Genomic DNA, 22,485 nt, shown 5'->3' on the forward strand with positions numbered 1-22,485 from the left:
AAGGGCAGCAAATCATTTTATTTATGGAGCTGAAATCAGAAAATGTTCAACACCTTAGTTTACAAAATGACACACAATAAAACCATCAATTATCAAGATTTTTTTGCCATTGAATTTCTGCTCTAATTCAACATAAAGTTTTAATTTTCTTTAGTTCTGTTTCTGTCTCTATCACCTGTTACCAACCGATCTGTTTCGCAATTCAAAATAAGCATTAATTTACGAAAATCAATGAAGTTGATGAGGTCAGACATTAAATACTGTGTATTGTCTGTGCTGTTTTTAATGGATTAATGTCAAAGTATGAGTATATGTCGTTCTGTTTTATTTATGATTTACACAGAAAACAAGGCGAAAACAACTGATATAGATGGAGAAAGTTGTTTTGAGGAACACATGATAACAATGAACCTTATTGAATTGGTTATTGCTATCACGGAGGCATGTTGTTGGTTATGAAACTCTGATTACCAGTGAACACTGATGGCAAACATCTGCCCTACACCACAGAGAAGGCACAGCGTACTGGACCTTTTGAAAATGATTTCACAGTAGGATTTGGCATATTGAGGTGCCACTGAATTCTAGAGAGACTGATATTGTCGTTGTGTGAGGGGCGGATTATTGTATAAATGCCTCTTTGGCTGAGATGTGGACGAATTCCAGAGCAGATTCAAATGCAGTCATAGATCAGATAACTGAGACCTGCAGGATGCAGTGCTGCAGATGTTCTCTGCATTTTCACAACAGCCTGCTGTAAGTAAATGTCCTTTTTCAGATATCTGGCTTCCCCTTGTGGTCAAAGCAGTCCACTGCCAGACTGGCTTCTTGCTAGAGGCATTACTGATGCATCAAACCAAATTAAAAAGATAATCCAAATGTTCCATGATTTTGATGATTCTGTACTTTTCATGCTCATATATCAAATAAAAAATTCATTTTTGCAAAACTCTAAACACAAATCATATCATTCAGCACACTTTGTTCACCTGGAAACATTGACAAATCATCCGTCAGAGCATAAGAGAGGCCTCAGGTGGCCTGCAGTATTAACTTTATGTTTACAGGTTTTGAGTTCAGCCCAATTTGAGCTCGTTGGATAGATAAATGTGCATCGTATCTATTCTGATACAATCACTGTGTCAATGCAATATTTGAATGAACAATTCAACAAACTGTGTGTTGAAACGTATTTTGATGGTAGTGTTTTAAAGTCATCACCAGTGTTGGAATTAATGCTCTGTCAGAGATATTCATATGATAGCTGTGTGTATCGTTTTGGTAGAAGAAAATCAGTTTTTGCCAAAAGAGAACATGGTCTTGAGTGCAGTGTGATGTGATTATTGTATCAAAACATTTCTAAAAGGTGCACATATACATACATATATATATATACATACATATATATATATATATATATATTATATATATATATATATTATTATATTTGGCACTAAAAAGGTGAATATATATATATATATATTATTATATATATATATATATATATATATATATATTTGGCACTAAAAAGGTGAATGAAGAGGTATTTTTGTTCATCTTCTGTGGGTATTTTTATGTTATTGTAAGTGTGTCATGCTGTGTGGGACTCGCACTGTTGTCTCGGTCTTGTTTATGACTCGGTCTGGTTTAGGTGTTCCTGACTGCAACACTATGGTTGTTTTCAGTTTTGAGAAAAGTCAATATAGTTTCAAGAAACGTGTTTAAACAATTGGGAAAAACTGCCAGTAAAGTAAAGCCAAAATGGATGCATGGTTGAAAATATATATTCAAATAATCTCTTTATTCATTCTATATAGTTGTACACCACTAAAGACAGTGATAGGAGCACACAACGGGCATGAACATTTGTCAGTTATATAGAGGAGGGAGGAAACTTTGCAGATTTTAATCATAAAAATAAGAACATTTTCTAAATCCTTGTGTTGCTGAAAGTACATCCAGAACAGAAGAAATAAGACGGTATGTGCCAGATTGACTTCTTTCACTTGCTATTGATGTTTTATTCTGTACAGAGGGACAATTTGTACAAAATTAATCTAGATATAACACTACATGAAACAAGGTAACTCATATATACAATATTAAATGAATCATATAGTACAGGTCACATACAAAAGGACACTTTAAGTTATCATGTTTTGGAAATAATATGTTAAAATTAAAAGATCTGCAAAGATCCTGCAGAAACAGAACAAGCCACCAAATCATTTTTAAATCATCTCTTTTTATCACAGGTGACTTGTTTATCAGCACTAAAATAAACCTCAAACATCTCTTGACTCATAAACTCATAAAATCCATAAAACATCTCTCCCAGCAAGCGGGACTGTTTCATAAACGCAATGACCTCGACAACAGAAATCAATCAGTTTGGTGAATGGCATTCCTCCAGGGTAAAAGGTACATGTTTAACATGGTAGTTTTAATTTACATCTTTTTGCATTCAAGCAAATACAGTATTAATACAGTTAACAAGCCAAGTCACAATGTCAGTTTTATTTTCAGCATCTGGCATTTTTGTGGCCATCTGATACCAGTGTGTTTCAGCGTTGGGCATCCTGAACGGCCAGAACGAAATAATCCAAAAACCTGACATCCACGCAACCAACCTCCAGAGACAAGACAAAGAAATACAACACATCAAATATGAAGAACTCTAGCAGACCTCCTTAGTTTAAACAATGGTACTGACTGGAAGAGGTTTCCAACCTTTAAAACACAATAAACAAAACCCACAAACCAAACACCTGAAGTTAGGGATGGCCACAACACAAACACACCTTTGAATTTTAAAAAGGGAGTTTTGGTAGCTCTCATCAAGTCATTTGCGTGTTAATCTTTTGATGTCAATATGTTAATAGCTACCGAGGTTACCTGCTCCTATGTTTGATAATAAATTAATTTCTATTTTTGTAAATTCTTTAAAGCATACAGTACCAACACCTTCATGCTCTTTAAAAAAAAAAACAATGAGCATGAAAGGTCCTAACGTAGTAACGGCTGCTAAAAATCGTCAGTGAGCTGAGTTTTTACGTCTGTGCCTCCTCTGCCACTCAGCAAAAATGTATATTTCTGATTATATTTCTTTTACAAAGATAATAATCCCTATTTATTTAACACTCAAATAAATAGGGATTCTATAAAATAAATAGGGGTATATATATTTATATATAAAACCCACCACTCAACCTTTAACACCCCATCTCCTCTTTTTTATTCAGTATGCCGCCCTTATAAGCAACTGAGAGTCCCTCTTGCTACACCCAGGCCCCGGATATTACTACAGCAACCTAGGTAGCAAACAGCTTTTATTCATGTTCATCCTCAACTCAACAGCAGTAAGTACCATTGTTTGAACTGTCTAGGCATCACTATGGTCTGGTTTTCAAATATTGCCAATGAACATAAGGAAGCAAGCATATAAAAGAGCGGTGTATGGCACAAAAGAACAAAATGGAAAGTGTCAGATGTCCACAGGACAACTTCTCCTTTCCTCGCCATCTTTTCCTGGACATTGCAAGGCTAAGGACAGGCCTCAGTTTGGTCTGGTGTGCTAAACTAAAACAAAATAAAATCTTTCAAACACCAGTGAAAAAACAAAGGCAGGCGTCCCTGTTAAAGTCACAGATACAAACATGAAATAAACATAAAGAACACAACGGTGTTGGCACTGACAAGATGTCCGTTAAGATTGAGCAAAAAAAAAAGACAATAAAAATAAAGCAGACACACAACAGATGAGGGGAAAGTCTTGTCTTTCATCTGACCAACGGGTTCTGCTTTTGTTCCCTTTGACAGAAAAGAAAACCAAGCAGAGACCAAGAGACGAGTGACAGTGAGTCAGTCAGTTCCTATGTTCAATCCATTGTGAACACGTTTGCAAGAAGGAATGAAGGAACCAGCGTTGTGGTGTCCGTACTCCGAGGTTCCACATTTACAGTGAGCGCACAGGGGTGTGGAAGGAGAAAGGAAGGTAAGAGGAACGGAAGGGGGGAACAAATCGAATGTGGCGAGGGGCCTAAAGACACACAAACACACTCCCGCTCCTCTCCAAATAAAGAATAAAACCTGAGAAAGCAGAAATCTGAGGGAGGTGGATACAGGGTTCTGCACTGGGGCAGCAGGAATGAAGGAGAACTGAGGATTCTGGGTAAACTCATAGTAGGAGGAGGGATGGAGAGCCCAACATGGGTCACCGGTGTAACTCCGGCACCTGGGCAAAGAAGATGTCCATGGCTGTCGAGGGTAGAAGGGGCAGTTGAACCAAAGAGCCGGCAGGTGGCGGGACCTAGAGTCCATCATGGGTGGTCAACATGTCTTCAGCTCTGCGGTGGGACTCCAAGGCTTTTGTGGTGTAGATATCCTGAGGCAACTCAGATTTGCGTCGCACCATAGGCCGCTCTTTCCGCTGGTCATGCTGCAACTGGGAGGAGACGAAACACGTTTAATTATGACATATCGCGTCGTCGTCTCCTGTCAACATGCCAAATGTTCTGTGTCAAACTGTTCCTGTTCTGATCATATCTTTGAGATAAAGCACAACAGCTCGAGCAACAACTCAGTTAGAGACATCAAAATTCAATTTATGGAAGAAAAACAAGACTGAGTGAAAACATGATGTGCTGAGCCAGTCAATACTGGACAAATACAAAATTATTACAACAAATTTAAGTTAAATACGCATCAGCGGACATCCTGCACTACATTTATGGAGCCCGAAAGTGTGTGATGGTAAATAACTAGGACATCATGAAATCATTTTAGGAATAAATTGCTTGAAATATCTATAAACCAAGAAGTTCAAATTCAGACTCAACTAACTATTATACAATAATAATTAAAAACACCTTTTTTTTTAATTTCCAAATTGTATTTTTCCCAAATATACTAAGTTATGTGTTATGTTTCTTGACAATTTTTATTTTCTGAGACTTTTCTTGACAGTGATGCTGTCACCAGTCGCCATAAACTTATAATAATGGGCTGAGTTTTAATCATTTATCATACTATTTGTGCAAAATGCATTATTTAATCATTACTATATAGACTGCATATATAATATTGGACACTTTGGGGCTCCATACTTGGACAACATGCATGGTTAAGCAGGCACACAAAAAAGAAAACTCTTGATTCCAGTGTTAAGTCCATGGTCAGATTTGTTCCTGGGTGTTTTTTTTCTGTTTTTATTCATTCTTTCAAAACAAAACCAAGACTATAAATTAAACAGAAAGTATACAATGATAAGAACTGTAGTGCAAGCAGCCTCAATTAGAAGACTTTGCAAGCTTAGCTAAGACACAAATCTATGAATATATAGAGTGATTATTAAGAGGAAAGATGAATAGAGGCAGAGAGAAAGTCAGGTTTACCTGAGTCGCGCCCTCCTCAACTGTCTTTTTTAACCTCTGAACATCTTCTATCAAAGGGATATCCGTCTCCATTGCTACAGGACTATTGAGGTCAGAGGAATCAACATACATAGAGAACTATGTTGAAAACAAAGGGAAACAAAAAAAACAAAAAACACAAAAAAGGATGGAGAAAAGACTTTCAGTCGCATGCAAAGAAGAATGAATCAAGAGGCTCTGAACTGATTCAAAGAAGCGACTCTGATCTATTGCACTTATCAGTTTAATGTGCTTTAGTTGAGGTGCAGGAAACAAATGGATTTAATTACTGATTTAGTGCTGATTTAGAAAAAGCAGCTGCGTCACATGATATCAAGAGATCATCGGTCGCAGTTGACATTAGAATATAAATTTTGTTGCACATGTTGCACTGATCTTGTTGGGTAGAAATGTTTTAATTTTGTTGCACATTTACTTTGCTTTCTTGCTCAGTGTTCGAAGAAAAGATCAATACCACTCATGTCTATACTGTAATTACTGTATGCAGCCATTAGCTTGGCACAAAGACTGCAAACACAGGGAAACGGCTAGCACGGTGCTTTCTAACAAAAAACAAAATACATCTACACGCACCTCTAAATCTCACTAATTGTAACATTGTTTAATTAATGTTTAATTAACTGTTTAATCCAAAAGTGTGAAAACAACAATTGCTGATTGACAGAGGATGTATGTGCCAGGTGCAGTGACTTTCCTGGAGTCTCCACTGGTTGCTGGGCAAACCTCATGGTGACAGTAAGACTTCAGGAAGTTACTGCCCTGAGTTGGGATAGGATTTTGTGACCTTTGGAGCTTGCAGCTAACCAGCTGTTGGCTGTCGCTTCAAGTTTACCATAAAGACATGAGAGTGGTATCATTTTAAGCATCCGATTCTCTGCAAGAAAGTGAATAAATGTATTTTCTAAAATGTTGAACTAGTCCTTAAATGCCACATGGAATTAATATTGTACCACAGTGGAATACAGTTTTGGAGAGGGGGGCAGGATTCAAGTTCAATCTGTATTGCGGTTACTCTAATGCTTCTTCAGAGAGACTTTCAGAGATGTCTGATTCAACCATTCACCACAACTAAGCACATCATTGGAGCACTCATCAAGATCTTTCCATCTTTACCAGCAGTGAAAATTGAAAAAAATAAATGACTACCAGTCAGACTACCAAATGAGACTCTTAAGCAAATGAAAACGGGATAAAATGGAAACTACAATTCAACAAAAAACTGGCTTACAGAAAACACAAGACACTTATTTCATATATATTAGTTCTACAAACACACACTCAACAGACATTAGTAGAAAAGGAAAATCAGGGGCGGTTAAATGATTGCATGCGCTCACCTGTGGATTCGACTTGGCGAGGTTCTCGATCTTGATCCAAGCCTCCTCACGTTCTTTTGACTTTGCCTTCTCTCTGTTAGGCGAAAAAAACAAAAAACAAACCTTGTGTCATCAAATCTGCTCTCTGCCTCCGATAAATGTGAAACCCAACACTACATCGGCAGCAGCGTCGAGGCTAATTGCAATTAAGTGTCACTCAGACATCTTTTTTTTTCCCACAAAGATGAATTGAGAGGGAGAAGAGTCTGCGGCACCTACTTGTTTTTCTCAGCCCTGAACTGCTGTGTGCAATCGTCAAACAGCTTCTGGTTCATCTCCATGAAAAGCTTCAGAGCGTTGTATATGAGGCCGTGGATGGTCCTGCGAACACACACACACACACACACACGCACACAAACACACAGACAAGTCAGATCTTTACAAATGCGAGAACCATTACTGTAAAGGCCACTTTTGTCCTCTAGCAACAAACCTAAAGTAATATAAAGTGAAACAATTAACTTTTCGGCACAAAAAAGAAAAAGTTATGAATTGTTGTTTTTGACACCTTTATTTTTTTATGTAAAGCAGCTTGAGCTCAAGGCTGAATCTTCAAATGCCTTGTCGTGACCAAAGCCTTCAATGATATAATAGGAGATAGTTGTTGATGACTTCTCTGTTCATCAGCTTTCTATTCAACGTGTTAAGATGTGTTAAGATGCTAAAATGATATTAAAGTGACTGAATGGTAAAGCACTCTTTTATTGTGCATTAAAAACAGCAAACTTAAAAGGTCAAATGTTTAAGATTTTGAACATTAATACAGCTGAAAAAACACTCAACAATCAACCATCGTTCTCCAGAATCACTTTCTGCACCTTTATATCATGTGTAACAAGCTCATCTGCAGCAAAACATACCATAAAAAGGCATTAAAGATCATCATAAACAACCTGCTAGAGATTCTGCAGGATAAATAAATCTGTTTAGCTGATGTGTAGCAGAGTACATTCTGTGACCACGCTCTAGTATCTGCACACACTTGAGAGATGTCACTGTAGTGTCACACTGCTGTTACATGCAGTGTGAAGTACAGAGCCTGTACGGACATTAGTGCGACACGTGCGGAGACGGTTGAGCGGCTTACTTGTTCCAGTGGGTCTTAGAGTTGCGGTACAGAGCCGGGAACATGATCGGCAGGATCTTCGCTGCGTTGTCGCTGATCAGACTCATGATGTACTCGTTGTTCCAGTAATACAGAGCTCTCTCTGCCACCTACAGAAAACAAAACACCTCCGTCAGGAATATATACAGACACCCACCACTGCTGCACCTGAAATACCTTGGTTATGAGGGTACGGTTGTCAGTTACCTGGAAGTGAGGGCTGGACACACACTTGGCCAGCTGTCTGAAGAGAGGCTCCTGCACTTTTACGAACTCGGAGGGCTCGATGACATCCAGGATCTCCTCCAGCTCATTGAGAAACATCACCTCCTTGGGACTGTGAGTCTTTGGCCAGTACTTTAGTAGAGCCATTACCACCTGATGTGATGATGGGGAAAGATAACCAATCAGAGAGGATAAAGGGAGAGCAGCTTTCAGTGTCAAAAGAAGTGAATGAAATGGCCCAAATAAATATTTAGCAGTTTATAATCTTGCAAAACTAACAAAAAAAACACCAACTGCATATTTTTAAATTCGACTTTCAGCAAGCAAAGAGATGAAAATGATTAAAGATGAAATGTTATTTGACATACCGGCTCAGTTAGAGTGCTGTCCTTTTCTAAAAACTGCACCACGCAGTAGGCCAGCTGCAAACCACATAAACAAATCCAACCATTTAACTGTCAAAGCATTTGAACTTACGCACAAGTTAACTAAAAGGTAACGCGGCAGGGGACGTGTGATGCCTGAGGGATAGAACTGGAACTTGTAACACCAGTTTTGTTTTTCACTGAACATGCAGAATGACCTGCTGCTCTCAGGGGGAAAAAAAAAGAGGAGGAGGGAACTCAAAGCAGGTTTGGACAAGAATACTTAAACACATTTTCAAAACATGACATATGTACATGACATATGGATACCTATTTATCTCTCTGTATAGATTTTTGCGCTTGAGTCCTCATTAAACGTACCTGTGGATGGTAGACACTGAGTGATTTGACTTTGTGCAGAGGCAATAAAACCTTCAACAGGAAAATCTTGTGCTCTTCTTTTAGTGGTAAGGCAAATCCATTGATTATGCTGGGAAACAAACACAAATAAAGTACAAAAATCAGAACACCTGGTGTGATTGAATAGCTATTGTGGAATTAAACAGCTGATGATTAGAAAGCTTTTACATTTAGGACAAACAAGCTTGTGACTTAAGCTACGGGCCTTACCTTCCAAGTATTTCCAGTAGTTCAGCTATACCATTATGGTGCTCTGTCTCATAGATAAACCTGAAAGAACAAACAAGGACTTCTTTCAGTGGCAATATTAAGACTCTGTATTAAAGGGAAATTGTGAATCTTTCCAACCTGGGCCCTTTGTTTACATGTTTTTGTGTGTAATTCAGCTGGTAGCCTGGACACGGCTGCAATATAAATCCTTTAGGGCAACTCTGGCCATCAAAGTTATGTGCATTAAAAGTGAATTTGTAACCAGAAACACCAGTCTCCTTCAAGGAGAAGACAGTGTTACAGGTTTTGTCTCTAGATTGTCAAGATCAGTTAAATGGTCAGCCTTGTAACCCCATGTTGCAAGGACAAAAAGGATCTCATTATTTAACAAACATTTAACAACCATAGGAATCGCTTCCACCTCAGCCTGTGCGTGGCAAAAACAAGCACCATTAGTGGACGGTCAAAGTTTCCCCAAAGGATTATGCTGTAGCCATTGCAGCCCTGTCAGCTGAGGAGATCGACTGGCGACTACGAATCATTTACACACCAAAACATGTAGATATAGGGCCCACATGGTAATGGTAATGGTATACATGTTCAAAAATGAGTGTGAGAACTGCACTGACCTATAGAAAATGTTATTGATCTGTTTTCTGATGTATGCTCTCAGCCCCAGGAACTTTCCATAGATCCTGTGGAGGGTTGTTTTTAGGAAGTCCCTCTCTCTGGGATCCTCACTGTCAAATAGTTCTAGGAGCTACAATGCAAGAGACATGAAATGTTAGCGCAATGACACTGAAAGTGCAAATTGTGCTGTTTTATATCATACACTCTTGAGAATTTGCCGAAATGGTTGTCTTCTTACCTGCATCACAAATTTCTGGTCGATGTATTTCTTCGCTATGTTAGGCTGAAAGTCGGGCGATTCTAAAAACCTAAGGAAAAATTCATAGACGAGCTGCAACAGAGACGAGAAAAACACAAAAACAATTAATACTGATGGAATTTAAGAATAAAAAAGGGGTAAAATGTGCTCAATGTTGAGGTAGTTCACAATATATCCAACATCAAATACACAAATTTAATTCTGATACAAACATTCTGTTTATTTATCTTCCGCTCTGATTTTTTTTCTTTCTTCATAGGCATTAATATGCTGTTTGTCACTACAGAATTGCACTCTCAGTGTTCTGCGGATGATTAAATGGTTATTAAATGGTTTAAATGTCAACCTGGAGGTGCGGCCATGCAGCCTCAAGTGTTGGCTCATCTTCCTCTGGATCGAACTCGGCTCCAGTGGGGTTGGACGATGGAGGCAATGTTCTGAACATGTTCACCGCAAACTGGAAGAAGAGAAGAATGAAAACGATACCGTGAATGTTTACTCCACTGGACAGTACGCCATTTAAGTTGACTTCCTTTTAGTTGTTTAAATAACCCAAAGTCATAGTTCACTTTGCGATCACACCTATGGCAATAACTGACCAGATTAGATTTTATTGAACTTAAAAAACACAGCTCGACCTCAACATCCTGTTAAAAGTTCCCCACTCTTGAATAAATGTTTACAGTCATGACCTGTGGTTAGATCAACAGTGAAACCACATCAATAGACTGCATTTTGAATCTTAAGACAACAGATTTTTACATTATTTTCATAAACTCTTTGGATTTCACTCTGCTCTACTTGAACAACACTGTGCTTTTAAAAACAGTCCGTGCAATTAAAGTACCATCTTTGTTACCAAGGCCTCCTTTTGGGACACATGTCTCCACAAAGTCTGAAGCACATTAACTTTCCTCAAAGGTTGATTATAAATGCTGCCATTATATGAAGAGTACAGCTCCTTTATTCAGTTCTCAGCCCTCGTGTTAAATGGTTCGGAAGTTTCTGTCGATTCTTGATCGAACTGGTGAAGGAAACAAGAGAAACTAAGCACAACTATCTTGATACCGCAGTACATTTAGGCAATGTTTGGGAATTTCTATTAAATGCCCGATCTTGGGTACTTTTTTTGGGTTAATGTTAACTTTGTCCTTGCAAACTGGCCTCCAAGGGTTTGGGCCTACAATAATCCAAGTGTGTTGTGTTTCTGGTCTCTCACAGTGTCAACTGACTCCCCTGTGGGCTGCTGTTCCCTGCCAGGCAGATCATGGGACAGTGCAGGTGGCCTACTAAAACACAGGGAGCCTTGTTTGAAAAGACAGGCTACAAGGTAGATAGACCGCCTGTGCTGTGCTGCACTTCAACCCAGAACAGGCTGTGAAGATGACTCTGCATTAACTCCACAATGGAGACTGTAAATGGAAATGTCATTACAGCAATTATAGCGATGCTGCTGTTGGCTTTGATGATGTGGAGAGCATAGTTTGATATTAGCGACGAGGGAAGATTATCTTACTAGCCTACAGTGTTTTCATCATGTTTATGGCTGTATTTCTGCACCGCTGCACAGTAAAGATTGGGATGAGATGGTAAGCGGAACATCTATGATCATGGTGATTTAGTCTGCTTGGATTCTCCACTGGTGAAGTCTAGTTGAAAATCAAAGATAATATATGATAGGATGAAATAAAATATGTTTTTATGACAATTAGTCAATTGAAAGAAAATTAATCACCATGCAAGCTCTTGATAATCAATTTATGGTTTCAGTAATCTTTCAGGCAAAAACATCAAACATTTACAGCTTCTTAAATCTGAGGATTTGTTGCTCTTGTTCTTTGTCATTTATGATAGTAAATGAAGAGTCTTTGGGTTTTCGACTGTTTGTTGGACAAAAGAAGCAATCTGAAGACCTCACTTTGAGCTCTGGGAAACTGTGATGAACGGTTTTTAACACATTTTATAGATGATTAATGGATTAATGGTGAAAATGATCGTTAGTTGCAGCCTTTTAACTTTAATGTACAGAGTATTGCTTATAATTCAGTGTACACACAAGACAAATTGTATTAACATCACTTGTTAAAGATCCCTTTGATTTTAGCGTTCATAATTTGCTTTCCAGCATGTCATTATGGATATCACTCCTTTTCTTGCCAAGACCCGTCCTATTCTGCCTTCTGATTGGCTTACCTTGATATTGTTACCCTAACTGATCTCACTCCTCATGCTTGAATCCAACCAATGAAGGCTACCAATCAGAGGCAGAGGAGGGAAATGAATCAGTGGATCCATAATAACACCTAAACGACATAAAGCTGAGGCTGATGGGAATGTTATAGTTTTGCAGATGCGGTCACAAAGCAAGGCATTGATCTAGTGATGAAGAAGTCTTATAGATTATTACAGTTTTTGCCACAATCCTATGACTCTCCCCTCTCCTCTATAGCTTGAACCCACTTCATTCTTGAAAAATAACTTGAAAGACAACAGCAAGCAAATACTTTGAAAAAAGTTCACTAGATAGATTCTCTGAACACCTCAAGAAAAACAGATTTTCTGCCCCGAGCGTTATCAAAACCTGATAACAATCATCAGTTGGGACACAACCCCACTGCTCGATTATATAATCTGTTCTCAGCTCCTCCCTGCTCTGTCCCACAGCCACAACCTGCCCCTATTCTCAGTTTCACCCTCATCTTCAGCTTTAACCACAAACTTAAACTCTCCAGCTCCACTGACCATGTGCACCACCTCCGGGTAGATGGGCTCTGTGATGACATTCCTGTTGTGGGTGATGTACTCCACCATTTCGCTCAGCGCCGCCCGCTTTACTTCCTTCCATTTCAGGTCGCTCAGTGGGTCGGACAGGAAGTCGAAAAGAACGCAGCACTGCCGTAGCTTCTGGATGAAGAGCTTCTCCTGCTCTGCGGGGGCCACATCTGAGGAGACAAAGAGGGAGGAAAAGTGAGGTGGGTGAAGGGAAGAAAAAGAGTCCAGGGACGAGCGAAAGGGAGTTGAATGCGCAACGAGGCTACGCAGTGGTGATGAAACAAGGTGGCTGAGTATATAGGAGAATGGAGCCATGTTCAAAGAGTGAGGGGTCACAAGAGAAAGGAGGGGGCGGCGTAATTGACAGTTAAAACAGCACTGAGGCAGCGAGAGAGTGATGAAGACTGGCAAATGAGTCATGAAGGCTAAAAGTGCATTGAGAGAAAGGCTGAGATGGTTAGAGCCCAGGGAGAGGATAACAGAGCAGAGAGAAGGAGAAAAGACAGGATGGAGAGGGAGAGGAGGACGAAGGATTTGGGAAGTAGGTGAACGGTCACAGTCCGGCCATTTGACACACAAGCTGAGGGATATAAAAAAAAAAAAAATCATAAACATTTCTATTTTAGTCTGTCATTATATTTTTTCCATGGTGGTTTGAGGACTTCCTGATTTCCACCAGAGCACTCAGGAGCACGGCCTGTAAACCAACAATCTCGGCCAGCTCCAGTCAACACTTCACACTTGACAACACAGAGAGGAAACCTCCATTTCAGTAACTCTAAATTCCTACCTGCTCGTGTGGTGCAGTAATAACACACACACTGACACCATAATTATGTAGTTATGTGTCACATCTGTGATGTAGCTTGTTTCTCTTTTACAATGTTTGGTTTTATCTTTTGATAGTCCGTTTGAAGGAAAAGCCTACATGTTTCTCAGCCACCCAAATAACCGCTCTTACCGTGCCGGTATTTTAATTAATAATTAAATCAGGATGTGGCTGATTTTATTCGAGTTGATGGCACAAACCGTTTAAAAGGGAGGGTTGAACATTTTGGGAAATAAAAATAAAAGCATAAAGACTGGAAAAAGAGGAAACAGCTAGCATGGCCTGGTCCAAAGGTGACAATGAGCCTACTGACACCTCTACAAAGCAAACTGACATCAAAGAACTAGTGGTGACAAAGTAACACAACACATATACATTGTTCTGTTAAAGCAGCATTTGCTTTTTTTGTGCCTTTATTTTGAAAGGACAGCTCAAGATTGTAACAGGAAAGGGGGGAGAGAGAGGAGAAAACATGCAGCAAAAGGGCCAAGGCTTGGAATCGAACCCGGGCCACTGCTGAGGACTTGTCCTCTTGCACATGGGGCACACGCTCCACCAGGTGACCTACCAGGGCGCCCCGAAGCAGCGTTTTTTTTTTAGATGGAGGTGATAAATAGGGAGAAATTGCACTAAATAGTTGATATCACGGAGACCACAACAACAGGCTCAAGGGGCTTTCTTTTCTTTCTCTTCTCATGCACTTATTTGCTTAGCTGAAGAGTCAATCAGAGGGATTTGTCTCACAGACGGCCTCTGCCACCAATTCAACATGCAAAAAGCCACCAACGACGGCCGACAAGTGGCAATAGTGTGGGGCACACCGCAAAACCTATAGGGCCACAGGCACTCACCGGCAGCCCCAACATTGACCAAGGTCCAACCCTCTGCTGGTGCGTCGTCGCCTCACAGGACTGAGCCAATCCAGCGGGTTTCATTACCTCCAGCCTGTATATGCTACGCTAAGCTAAGCGGCAACTTTAGGGAAGTGACTATACAAGACATAATCACCTCAACTGATTTACACCTGTAAAAACTAAATCAAGATCGTGGCGTTCTATAGTAAAATGCAAATAAGGCACTAAGATTCAGTTTAAATTACGTTTCACAATAGCATATGCTTCCCTTTTCAGATAAGATAGCGCCCAATAAAACAACAGACATGTTTTTAAAGGACTGTTATCTCACGTTTCTTCCCTGACGGACCCGATCTAAATTTGATTCTGCACGAGCCCCCGCTGCAGCTGTAATAAAATAGGCAAATTCGGAACGTCAGCGTGCTCCTTTACTACACTCAGGTGCGGGTTAATTTAACCGACACAAGCAGCTGCATGCGACACAGATAAGAGGTCTGTCAGATCAAGATGCTCCCATTCGGTTGGTAGTGATTTACCATGCAACGGGAAAAAAAAACTCACTGACATAGATGTGGACTCATACTTAGGCTTTCATTAGTGTTTCTGCTGGTAACCTATGTTCTGCATCTGATACACTCATGCACACAGTATGCCACCTACAGCAGCTCAACATTAACATTATGCTGTTTTTCTGCAACCAAACAGGTATTCTCTGAGGATATCCACAGTAATGATGCGAGAATAGGGCGTAAAGTAGAGCAGTCAGCAAATTCATTCAATCCTTAGCTTACCTGAAAAATACATACAGAGGATTTATGTCTCAACAAGTTACATCGAAGTGCAAAGCTGCATTTCCTATACCCTATAATTACTGATCAGTAAGGGTGTGGCGTTGACAATGGGCTGGCTCGAAGGCTGTCAGTACATGATGAGGATGCTAGATTAGATCAGGTATATACATGGCACATATGTCAAAGTGGCGGTGGGGGGGTGGATGAATCCCATTATTGTTTCATGACTGTACTGTAACCTGTAGGCAGAGTGCTTCCAATTACTGAGATAAGCAAATCAGGCTGCGAGACAAATCATGATTTATGAATTTGGCACAGGGTTCAAATAAGGAAAATTGATGAGTAATAACCAGCTGATGAAAGCAAACAAGAGCACTGCAAACATGCTGTGCGAGCGCAGAAATGTACATATAAAACCGCGTTACTCTGAGATGGATTAATTTGGTCCCTCTGTTCTGCTGCCACCTTCCATCTTGTTTTAATTAGGCTGAGAGTAATAACCAATCAAAAAAAAGACCGGAATAACATTTTTACTCCAATTCAGTCGTGCAGGTGCGAAACACTGCAGGAAAAACTTCAGGACACAGACACTTTCAGGGAAATAATAAGGCAGCAAAACCTATTTGATCTACCCTCATTTCAATGAAGGTACACGAAGGGCCACAGCACAGAATAGAGAAGGGCACACACACACACACACACACACACACACATTCAGACACACATCAGTGCTAGACATTCTTGCAAATAGGCAGAATCTAGGTAAGAAGAGAGATATCCTATTCAGACATAATGGAGACTTGGCGTGCACACACACACACACACACAGACACACACACAGACACACACACACTTCTGCAGTGTCAGTTTCAAGTCGGCCAATTTATCTTGATGACAGCGAGAGGTTGGGAATTCCAGAGGAGAGAGGGTAAGTGTGCGAGCTGCCATTATCGGCCATTTCCATAAAGATTTGACGGCCAAAAGCGTTGTCGCTGTCACAACAAGAATAACACTGAGAGCTAGTGCTCCTGATTAAAAACACATAAGACAGAGAGAGGCTGATCCAAGACATTTATCATTATTATGAGGTAGTCAAGATCCACTAAGAAATGTCTCCACAGTGTGGTTTCAGAATGAGGCCTGTTAGGTCAATTGAGGTGCACCAGACTACTGGTGGGACAGGAGGAGGATTAGATTACCACTTGTACATTAATGTTTAGTTCTATTTTCAACACCAAACTCTACTAGTGAACAATCTCTCTCCTTGGCATAATGCAGGGATTTCCCAAACATTGGAGCACAGTACCACACAGGTCTAATGAATGAAAAATCAATGTGGAGGGCCTCAAAGAGTAACTATATTACTTTTCCCAAATCTAATGGTTGTAGATGGTCCCAAGTGGACTTGGTCCACAAGAATGAGTCCTAAAACACTCTTTTTTGCACTACCGGCTGCCTCGTCTCGAAGTCAGAGGGTTTTTTGAGAGGGTTTTCACTTAAAAGCCTGAAATAATGTCTGTGGTTAACACAAGCTTATATTATTTCACTCTACAACATACAATATGTCAGGTAATACCCCATGTTTTAAATAAAAAGTGTTTTCATGTTTCTTTCGGGTATATGAGACTTAAGAGGCTGTTGGGGACATTAAACATCATCGAGTCGAACACCGAGACCAATCTACTCACTTGTCCGTCCGTACAGATGTTTCATGAGGGCGATGTTAAAGTCATGCGACTGCAATGTTGTTCGTTTACGGCTAACCTTGGCTTTTTACTTCTGGTGATTGTTTTTATGCTTCAAAAACCAGAAAAGTAGTGGTGTCAATCTTATTTTCTGCAATAATCCAAGATCCAATTGAAAAATCCCAAGAGCGATGCCAACTTCAGGATTAGCCTCCAAAAATCCTTCACCCCTGCGCCACTCTATGGCCCAAAATCCTGTGACATTCCATATTTTAATTTTAAAAAGTTACATTTTCTTCAGAGAGAGCCACCAAACCCCCTTGCAAAGTACGTCTTCCACAGACCTCGGGAAAACACTAATAAGGTTTGTGTTCCAACAGATTTTGTAACGTGTGCTGGTTGCACTGGGACTTGAAGCCGGACTGGAATGTGTTGCCATGCCTCGCACCTCTGGCCGTGTCGGACGTGTGTTGCTCCCATTACATAAGTCCGTCTGCATGTGTTATAAAGTTTCTGTACACTCCTAAAATACCCCAGCAGGGTTGTTGTGTAACAGATAAAGGCCCAGTGTTGTGATCCCAAAATTGATGTTAACCACAATGTGACCTCTATTAATGTAACTAACAGAAGCCTTAGGAGGGGAACAAGCGCACACACACACACACGACTATCGTGTCTTGTGGAGAACAGAGGATGATTTATCTTAACGCTCCCCCGATCAAAACAAAAGTAATAAATAACTGGAGTCACATTGGAACCACGGTCTCCACTTTTTCACTGTAAATGGGTCAAATGAACAGCTGCTGGTCTGGAGCTGGGACTGGTTTGGCAATCTGCTTTATCGGCATGATCAATGTAAACATTGACTGATCACTATTTTTAGCGATGCAGAGGGACAGTGTCTTGCAGTTTGGAAGGCGTATTAGCAGCCAGGTTGGACCCATTCACTCATTCATTAAAGTCGCCTTTGGAAAGCAACACCTGAGAATGCATCCAGCATTTACAGTAAAGTTTATGGATTACTGCAAAGGTGTTGTTTGGTAAATAGTTAAAGATAGGCATCATTGCCACATTTGCAACTGCACTGCAACTTGGGAGGCAGCCTTGTGACTAATAATGCAGCCTTTGTTATTAAGATGATGTCTTGCATCTCAAAGAAACAGCGGATAAGAGATCCAGAGAGCTGGTTCGCACTCTTTGGTGAGTCATTAAGAGCGCAAAAATGTCTGATAACATGAACATGACTATAAATACAGTCTGGCATGAATGCACCCAAAACATACAGAGGAAATGTTGGGATGTGGAGCCTGATGCTGTTTAGTGTGAAGGCCGAAGCATTCCCACCAACACCGAGGGGCCACTTCATCATTTGTGTGTGTGAGAAGCTCAGAAACACAGTCCAAGTCTGAGGTGAGACACCACAGTCCTGCACATATACACATGAAGATACACATTCTGGGTTTGGTAGTAGTTTCAGTTTCGCCATGTACAAAATCTGAAAAGGGAAGTGAAATCCACTCGTGAGTGGTCACCCAAACATTAAATTGTGACATTTTCAGATGGTGGGTACAAACTGCAAGCCGTTTCAACTGAATCAAGACACGGCGTGACATGGATATGGACATTTGGTCTGAACAGGGTCAGAATGATAGAGACAAACAAAGAGGGGGACAAGAAAGAGGCAGAGAGAGTCTGATTGTTCCCCAACACTGAGTTGTCATTCAAGGCAGTCGCCTCTGTGGCTCAATAGAGTGTAATCAATAATTGCCCGAGGCTTCATCTAACGCTGGGCTGCACCCGAGTACAGTGGTAACAGGCTGGGCCTTTCAAACATGACTGAGTACATTGTACACACATTAAGAGGCCGAGCCCGACGCTGTAACCATAAAACATGACTGCTGCGCTCCGGCAAAAATGGCCGGGTCGCATTGTTGACAAAGATACACAATTAACAGCCACATTCACATTCAGTTTCTTCGCCTGAACATGTCGCTGACAGGAGGGTAACGGGGGGAAAAGGGTGGGTGGGGGGGTGGATGGAGAAGGGGGCTGCTGCTGCTGCCTGCCTGCTGCAGAGCAGTGTCTGTCTACAGCCTACACACTATGACCAATTTGTGCCCAGATGAACTGGAGTGTGACAAAAATGCTGGGCTGGGTAGAGCAGCTAGGGAAGGAGGCGAAGACGGGAAGACGAGATTTGACTCCTCTGAAGCGTTTTCATCAAAGGCTGCGATAAATAATTGCGCACACAAAAACACAGAAACACACAATTGCAATCAAACACATGAAAAAACTAAGGAGAAGACCCTTCCCTAGGCTATGACCTCACTTCCTTTGACATCACTAGCTTGGCGGGGGGATGGGCAGAGAGAGCAGCTAGCTAGTAAAACCAGATTTTTATGTAGCACCCGTGCCTCACAGAAATGCACACAAGCCACACGAATAACAGTCCCTCAGTTCCCTTTTCAAACACAATAGGGCTGCTCTCCAAACCACACACACAATTATCTGATCTCAGACGGCTGAATGCTGACTAACCAGGCAGTAACCAGTGGAGGGGAACAGGAGCACAGCAACACACAGCTCTCTCTCTCTCTCTCTCTCTCTCTCTCCTTAATTCCCTAGGACAATACAGGAAGAATAATTTGTCCTTACGTACCTCTGAAGTGCATAAGAGCCACCGGCTGAAAAGGCCCATTGGAATTAGGTGCATCCACAACCATCCTGTCTCCAGATTTATTGCATGTCAACATCTAAACCTCAACCAGGAAGGCGATCCACTCAGGGCGAGAGGCCAGCCTCCATTTTAGCACAAAAGCAGATCAGAAAATGAAGCTCTCTGCTGCTGGAGGGAACTGGCTAGTTAGTGAGGTAAGCAGTGAAGGAGCCAGCTGATTGGCTGAGCGCAGGCTGCTCTGGAGCAATGAGGGCAAAGGCTGCCGGGAGAGAGGGAGGGTGGTTGGCTGAGAGGAGGCACAGGGGGCGGGACATGCATTGGAATTTTTTCGCTCCGGCTCCTCCTCCTCCCCACTCACTGGTCTCTGCAAGGCAGGCCCTGCTACAGATCTTAGATCAGATTGACTTAAGTCTTTTCCACAGTTTAACCATTAGCAGGGTTTTCAGCGTAATCTGACTGAGGATAAGCAGCTGGAAATAACTTACTCTGAGGCCCTGGCTGAATCTTCAAAGTGTCTCATTGTTTCCTCCTGTCATCTCTGCTTGCTTCTTTATCAAAGGGAGGTGGCAGAGGGTCAGAGGGGCCCTCAAATCTTTGGATTCAATAAGGAACAGAAGGAGACAAGAAGAAACCACATGAGGGGCTGAGGACAGGACTACTGGGGACTCAAACTGCAGAGCTCTCCAGCGACAGAACACAAAAGAAATCCAGTAGCAAGCTGCTGTGCGATTATTCGCTACACAAGATAAAAGGCAATCCAAACGTATGGTGAAGTGCCTAAATATACAATAGAAATATTAACTTGAATAAATGATAAGATCCACTCCTGTTTGAGTCTAGAAAGGCATAAAATAGATGGATCCACACTTTGTGCTCTCCAATAACAACAAAATGAAGCTACAATCTTGAGTGGATTTTGTGAGAGGGTTTTATGACTCACACACTATTCGCAGCAATGGCAGAATTTGCTGCATTATGTTATTCTGAGTGTCTTACATGCGCTTAACAAAATTAGCTGTAAACAGGAAATGAAAGCGAGAGGACAGAAAAATTAAGTGCACAGACTTGCAGGAAACCGCTGCAGCTCCTTGCAGCCTTCTTCTGAAAGTTCATCCAGTGACATAATCATCAAGATCAGATAAGATGAACATCACATATCACACTTTGAATGATATATTTATGCTGACCCTTTAGTGAATAAGTATTTCAAGAGGCTGGGCACCAAAATAAGTTCAACTCCAAGGCGACAGAAAACAATAATCTGCATTTCATCCTTACGAACGAAGTGCCGTTCCCTCGTTTCATGTGATTTGTCAGAAGGCACATGAGGCAAAACCACATTCACACCACAGGGCCGACTGGAGTTTTCATAACAGTGGAGTTCAGTCACTTCACAGCCAGTTAATAACAAAAGGACTGTGCTGTTTTCCAACAAAGATCAATACCAGACGATTATCTAACAGCGAATTAATTAAAAGTCCACCACAGAGGAGGGCGGGAGTTACAGTAAGTCATGTTACAGTTGTCCTACCACTGACTAAACTGCAAGTGCTTTGCTGTCATATGCACAACAACGGGATATAAAATTCTTAAAGGATAAGTTCACCCAAAAAATGAAAATGTAGTCATTATTTACTCATCTCCATGCCGATGGAGTGTCGGGTGACGGTTGGTGGTCAATGAAACATTTCTGGAGCTTCCAAAATCCTGGTAATATTTCGAGGTCTGAACACCTCGTTTAAATGCATATCCCATTATAAAACTACATGGCAAAAAAATTTAAAGATACATGAGCAATACATTCATTGCAGGTGAAGGAGAGGAGAGGAGAGGAGAGGAGAGGAGAGGAGAGGAGAGGAGAGGAGAGGAGAGGAGAGGAGAGGAGAGGAGAGGAGAGGAGAGGAGAGGAGAGGAGAGGAAGGCCAAGTGTATCACTAAGCACTTCTCTCTGTTGGTATTCTGTCACCGAGGGGCCAAAGCCTCTCCAAGAGGTGCCATTACATTCCACAGCCATGACAACGGGCAGCGGTATTTTCTGAAACCTGCCACTTACTTCCTACTGCTTGGACAGGCCTGGAGGGAGTGGGTTCAGAAGCACCCCAGGACTCCCTCTGGATTAGTATCAAACAAAAATGATTCCGGTTCGTGATGTTCTATTTAAATATCTCTTTTTGTCTATAAAACAAAACAATTAAAAAGCACATCGATAAGCAAAATTGTTATGCTGGGTGACGTGTCTCTCACACACTGGAGTTTATTTTGACTCAAGCCCACACACACCAACTCACCAAATGTGTATTAATCTGCTGTTGAAAATAGACCCTGACAAATGCAATATTTACCTCCTGAGTACATTTTGCTAAAAGCTAAAGCTGATCAGCTCTTTCTAAAAATGATGTGTGCAACCTGTTTCTAGAGATTCATGTCCTCACAAGGAATATAAAGTGTTGCAGCTGAGCGCTACAGATAGGGCAGCAAAAGTAAAAAAAATATTGACGCTTGAACCGACAAATTTTGTCTTTTCATTTGTTCACAATGACAAAAAACACAAAATACTGCAGCCAAATTATAATTTTAAAACAGAGTGCCATATGGTTAACTCAAATAATAAAAGACCAGACATTGTATCAAACTAAAGTTTCCTATAAAAGCTGACAACAAAACGATAGATTCCCGTTTCCACCCAGAAGATGGCAGCACAGGTGGGACCGCTTGTTCCAGAGTAACACAAGCCCATCACTAAATGTTTCACTAACGCTTGGAACAACACACTGTTTACCTCTCTTCATCAAACATGTATCGTTGCCCTACTGACAACATTTTGGCTACACCGGCAAGTAAGACTCCGTCGACTG

General features: G+C 41.0%; 1 protein-coding gene across 2 annotated transcripts; it reads right to left on the reverse strand.

Moving 5' to 3' along the window:
• Positions 1–1,782: 1,782 nt before the first annotated feature.
• Positions 1,783–19,757, reverse strand: ppp2r5ca (protein phosphatase 2, regulatory subunit B', gamma a). 2 transcript variants are annotated; one of them, XM_073483240.1, is made up of 14 exons: positions 19,613–19,757; positions 12,765–12,964; positions 10,369–10,479; positions 10,002–10,094; positions 9,763–9,893; positions 9,134–9,193; positions 8,885–8,993; positions 8,507–8,560; positions 8,121–8,291; positions 7,896–8,023; positions 7,028–7,129; positions 6,770–6,842; positions 5,394–5,510; positions 1,783–4,444 (listed from the first exon to the last, which is right to left on the reverse strand). In XM_073483240.1, the coding sequence occupies exons 1-14, from the start codon at positions 19,704–19,706 to the stop codon at positions 4,310–4,312; spliced, it is 1,578 nt and encodes a 525-aa protein (XP_073339341.1). In that variant the 5' UTR covers positions 19,707–19,757; the 3' UTR covers positions 1,783–4,309. The 2 variants fall into 2 exon arrangements, with proteins under 2 accessions (XP_073339341.1, XP_073339342.1); XM_073483241.1 differs by lacking the exon at positions 5,394–5,510.
• Between the last annotated feature and the right edge of the window lie 2,728 nt (positions 19,758–22,485).

This window comes from Pagrus major, chromosome 16, assembly GCF_040436345.1.
Source record: "Pagrus major chromosome 16, Pma_NU_1.0".
Lineage (NCBI taxonomy): Eukaryota > Metazoa > Chordata > Actinopteri > Spariformes > Sparidae > Pagrus > Pagrus major.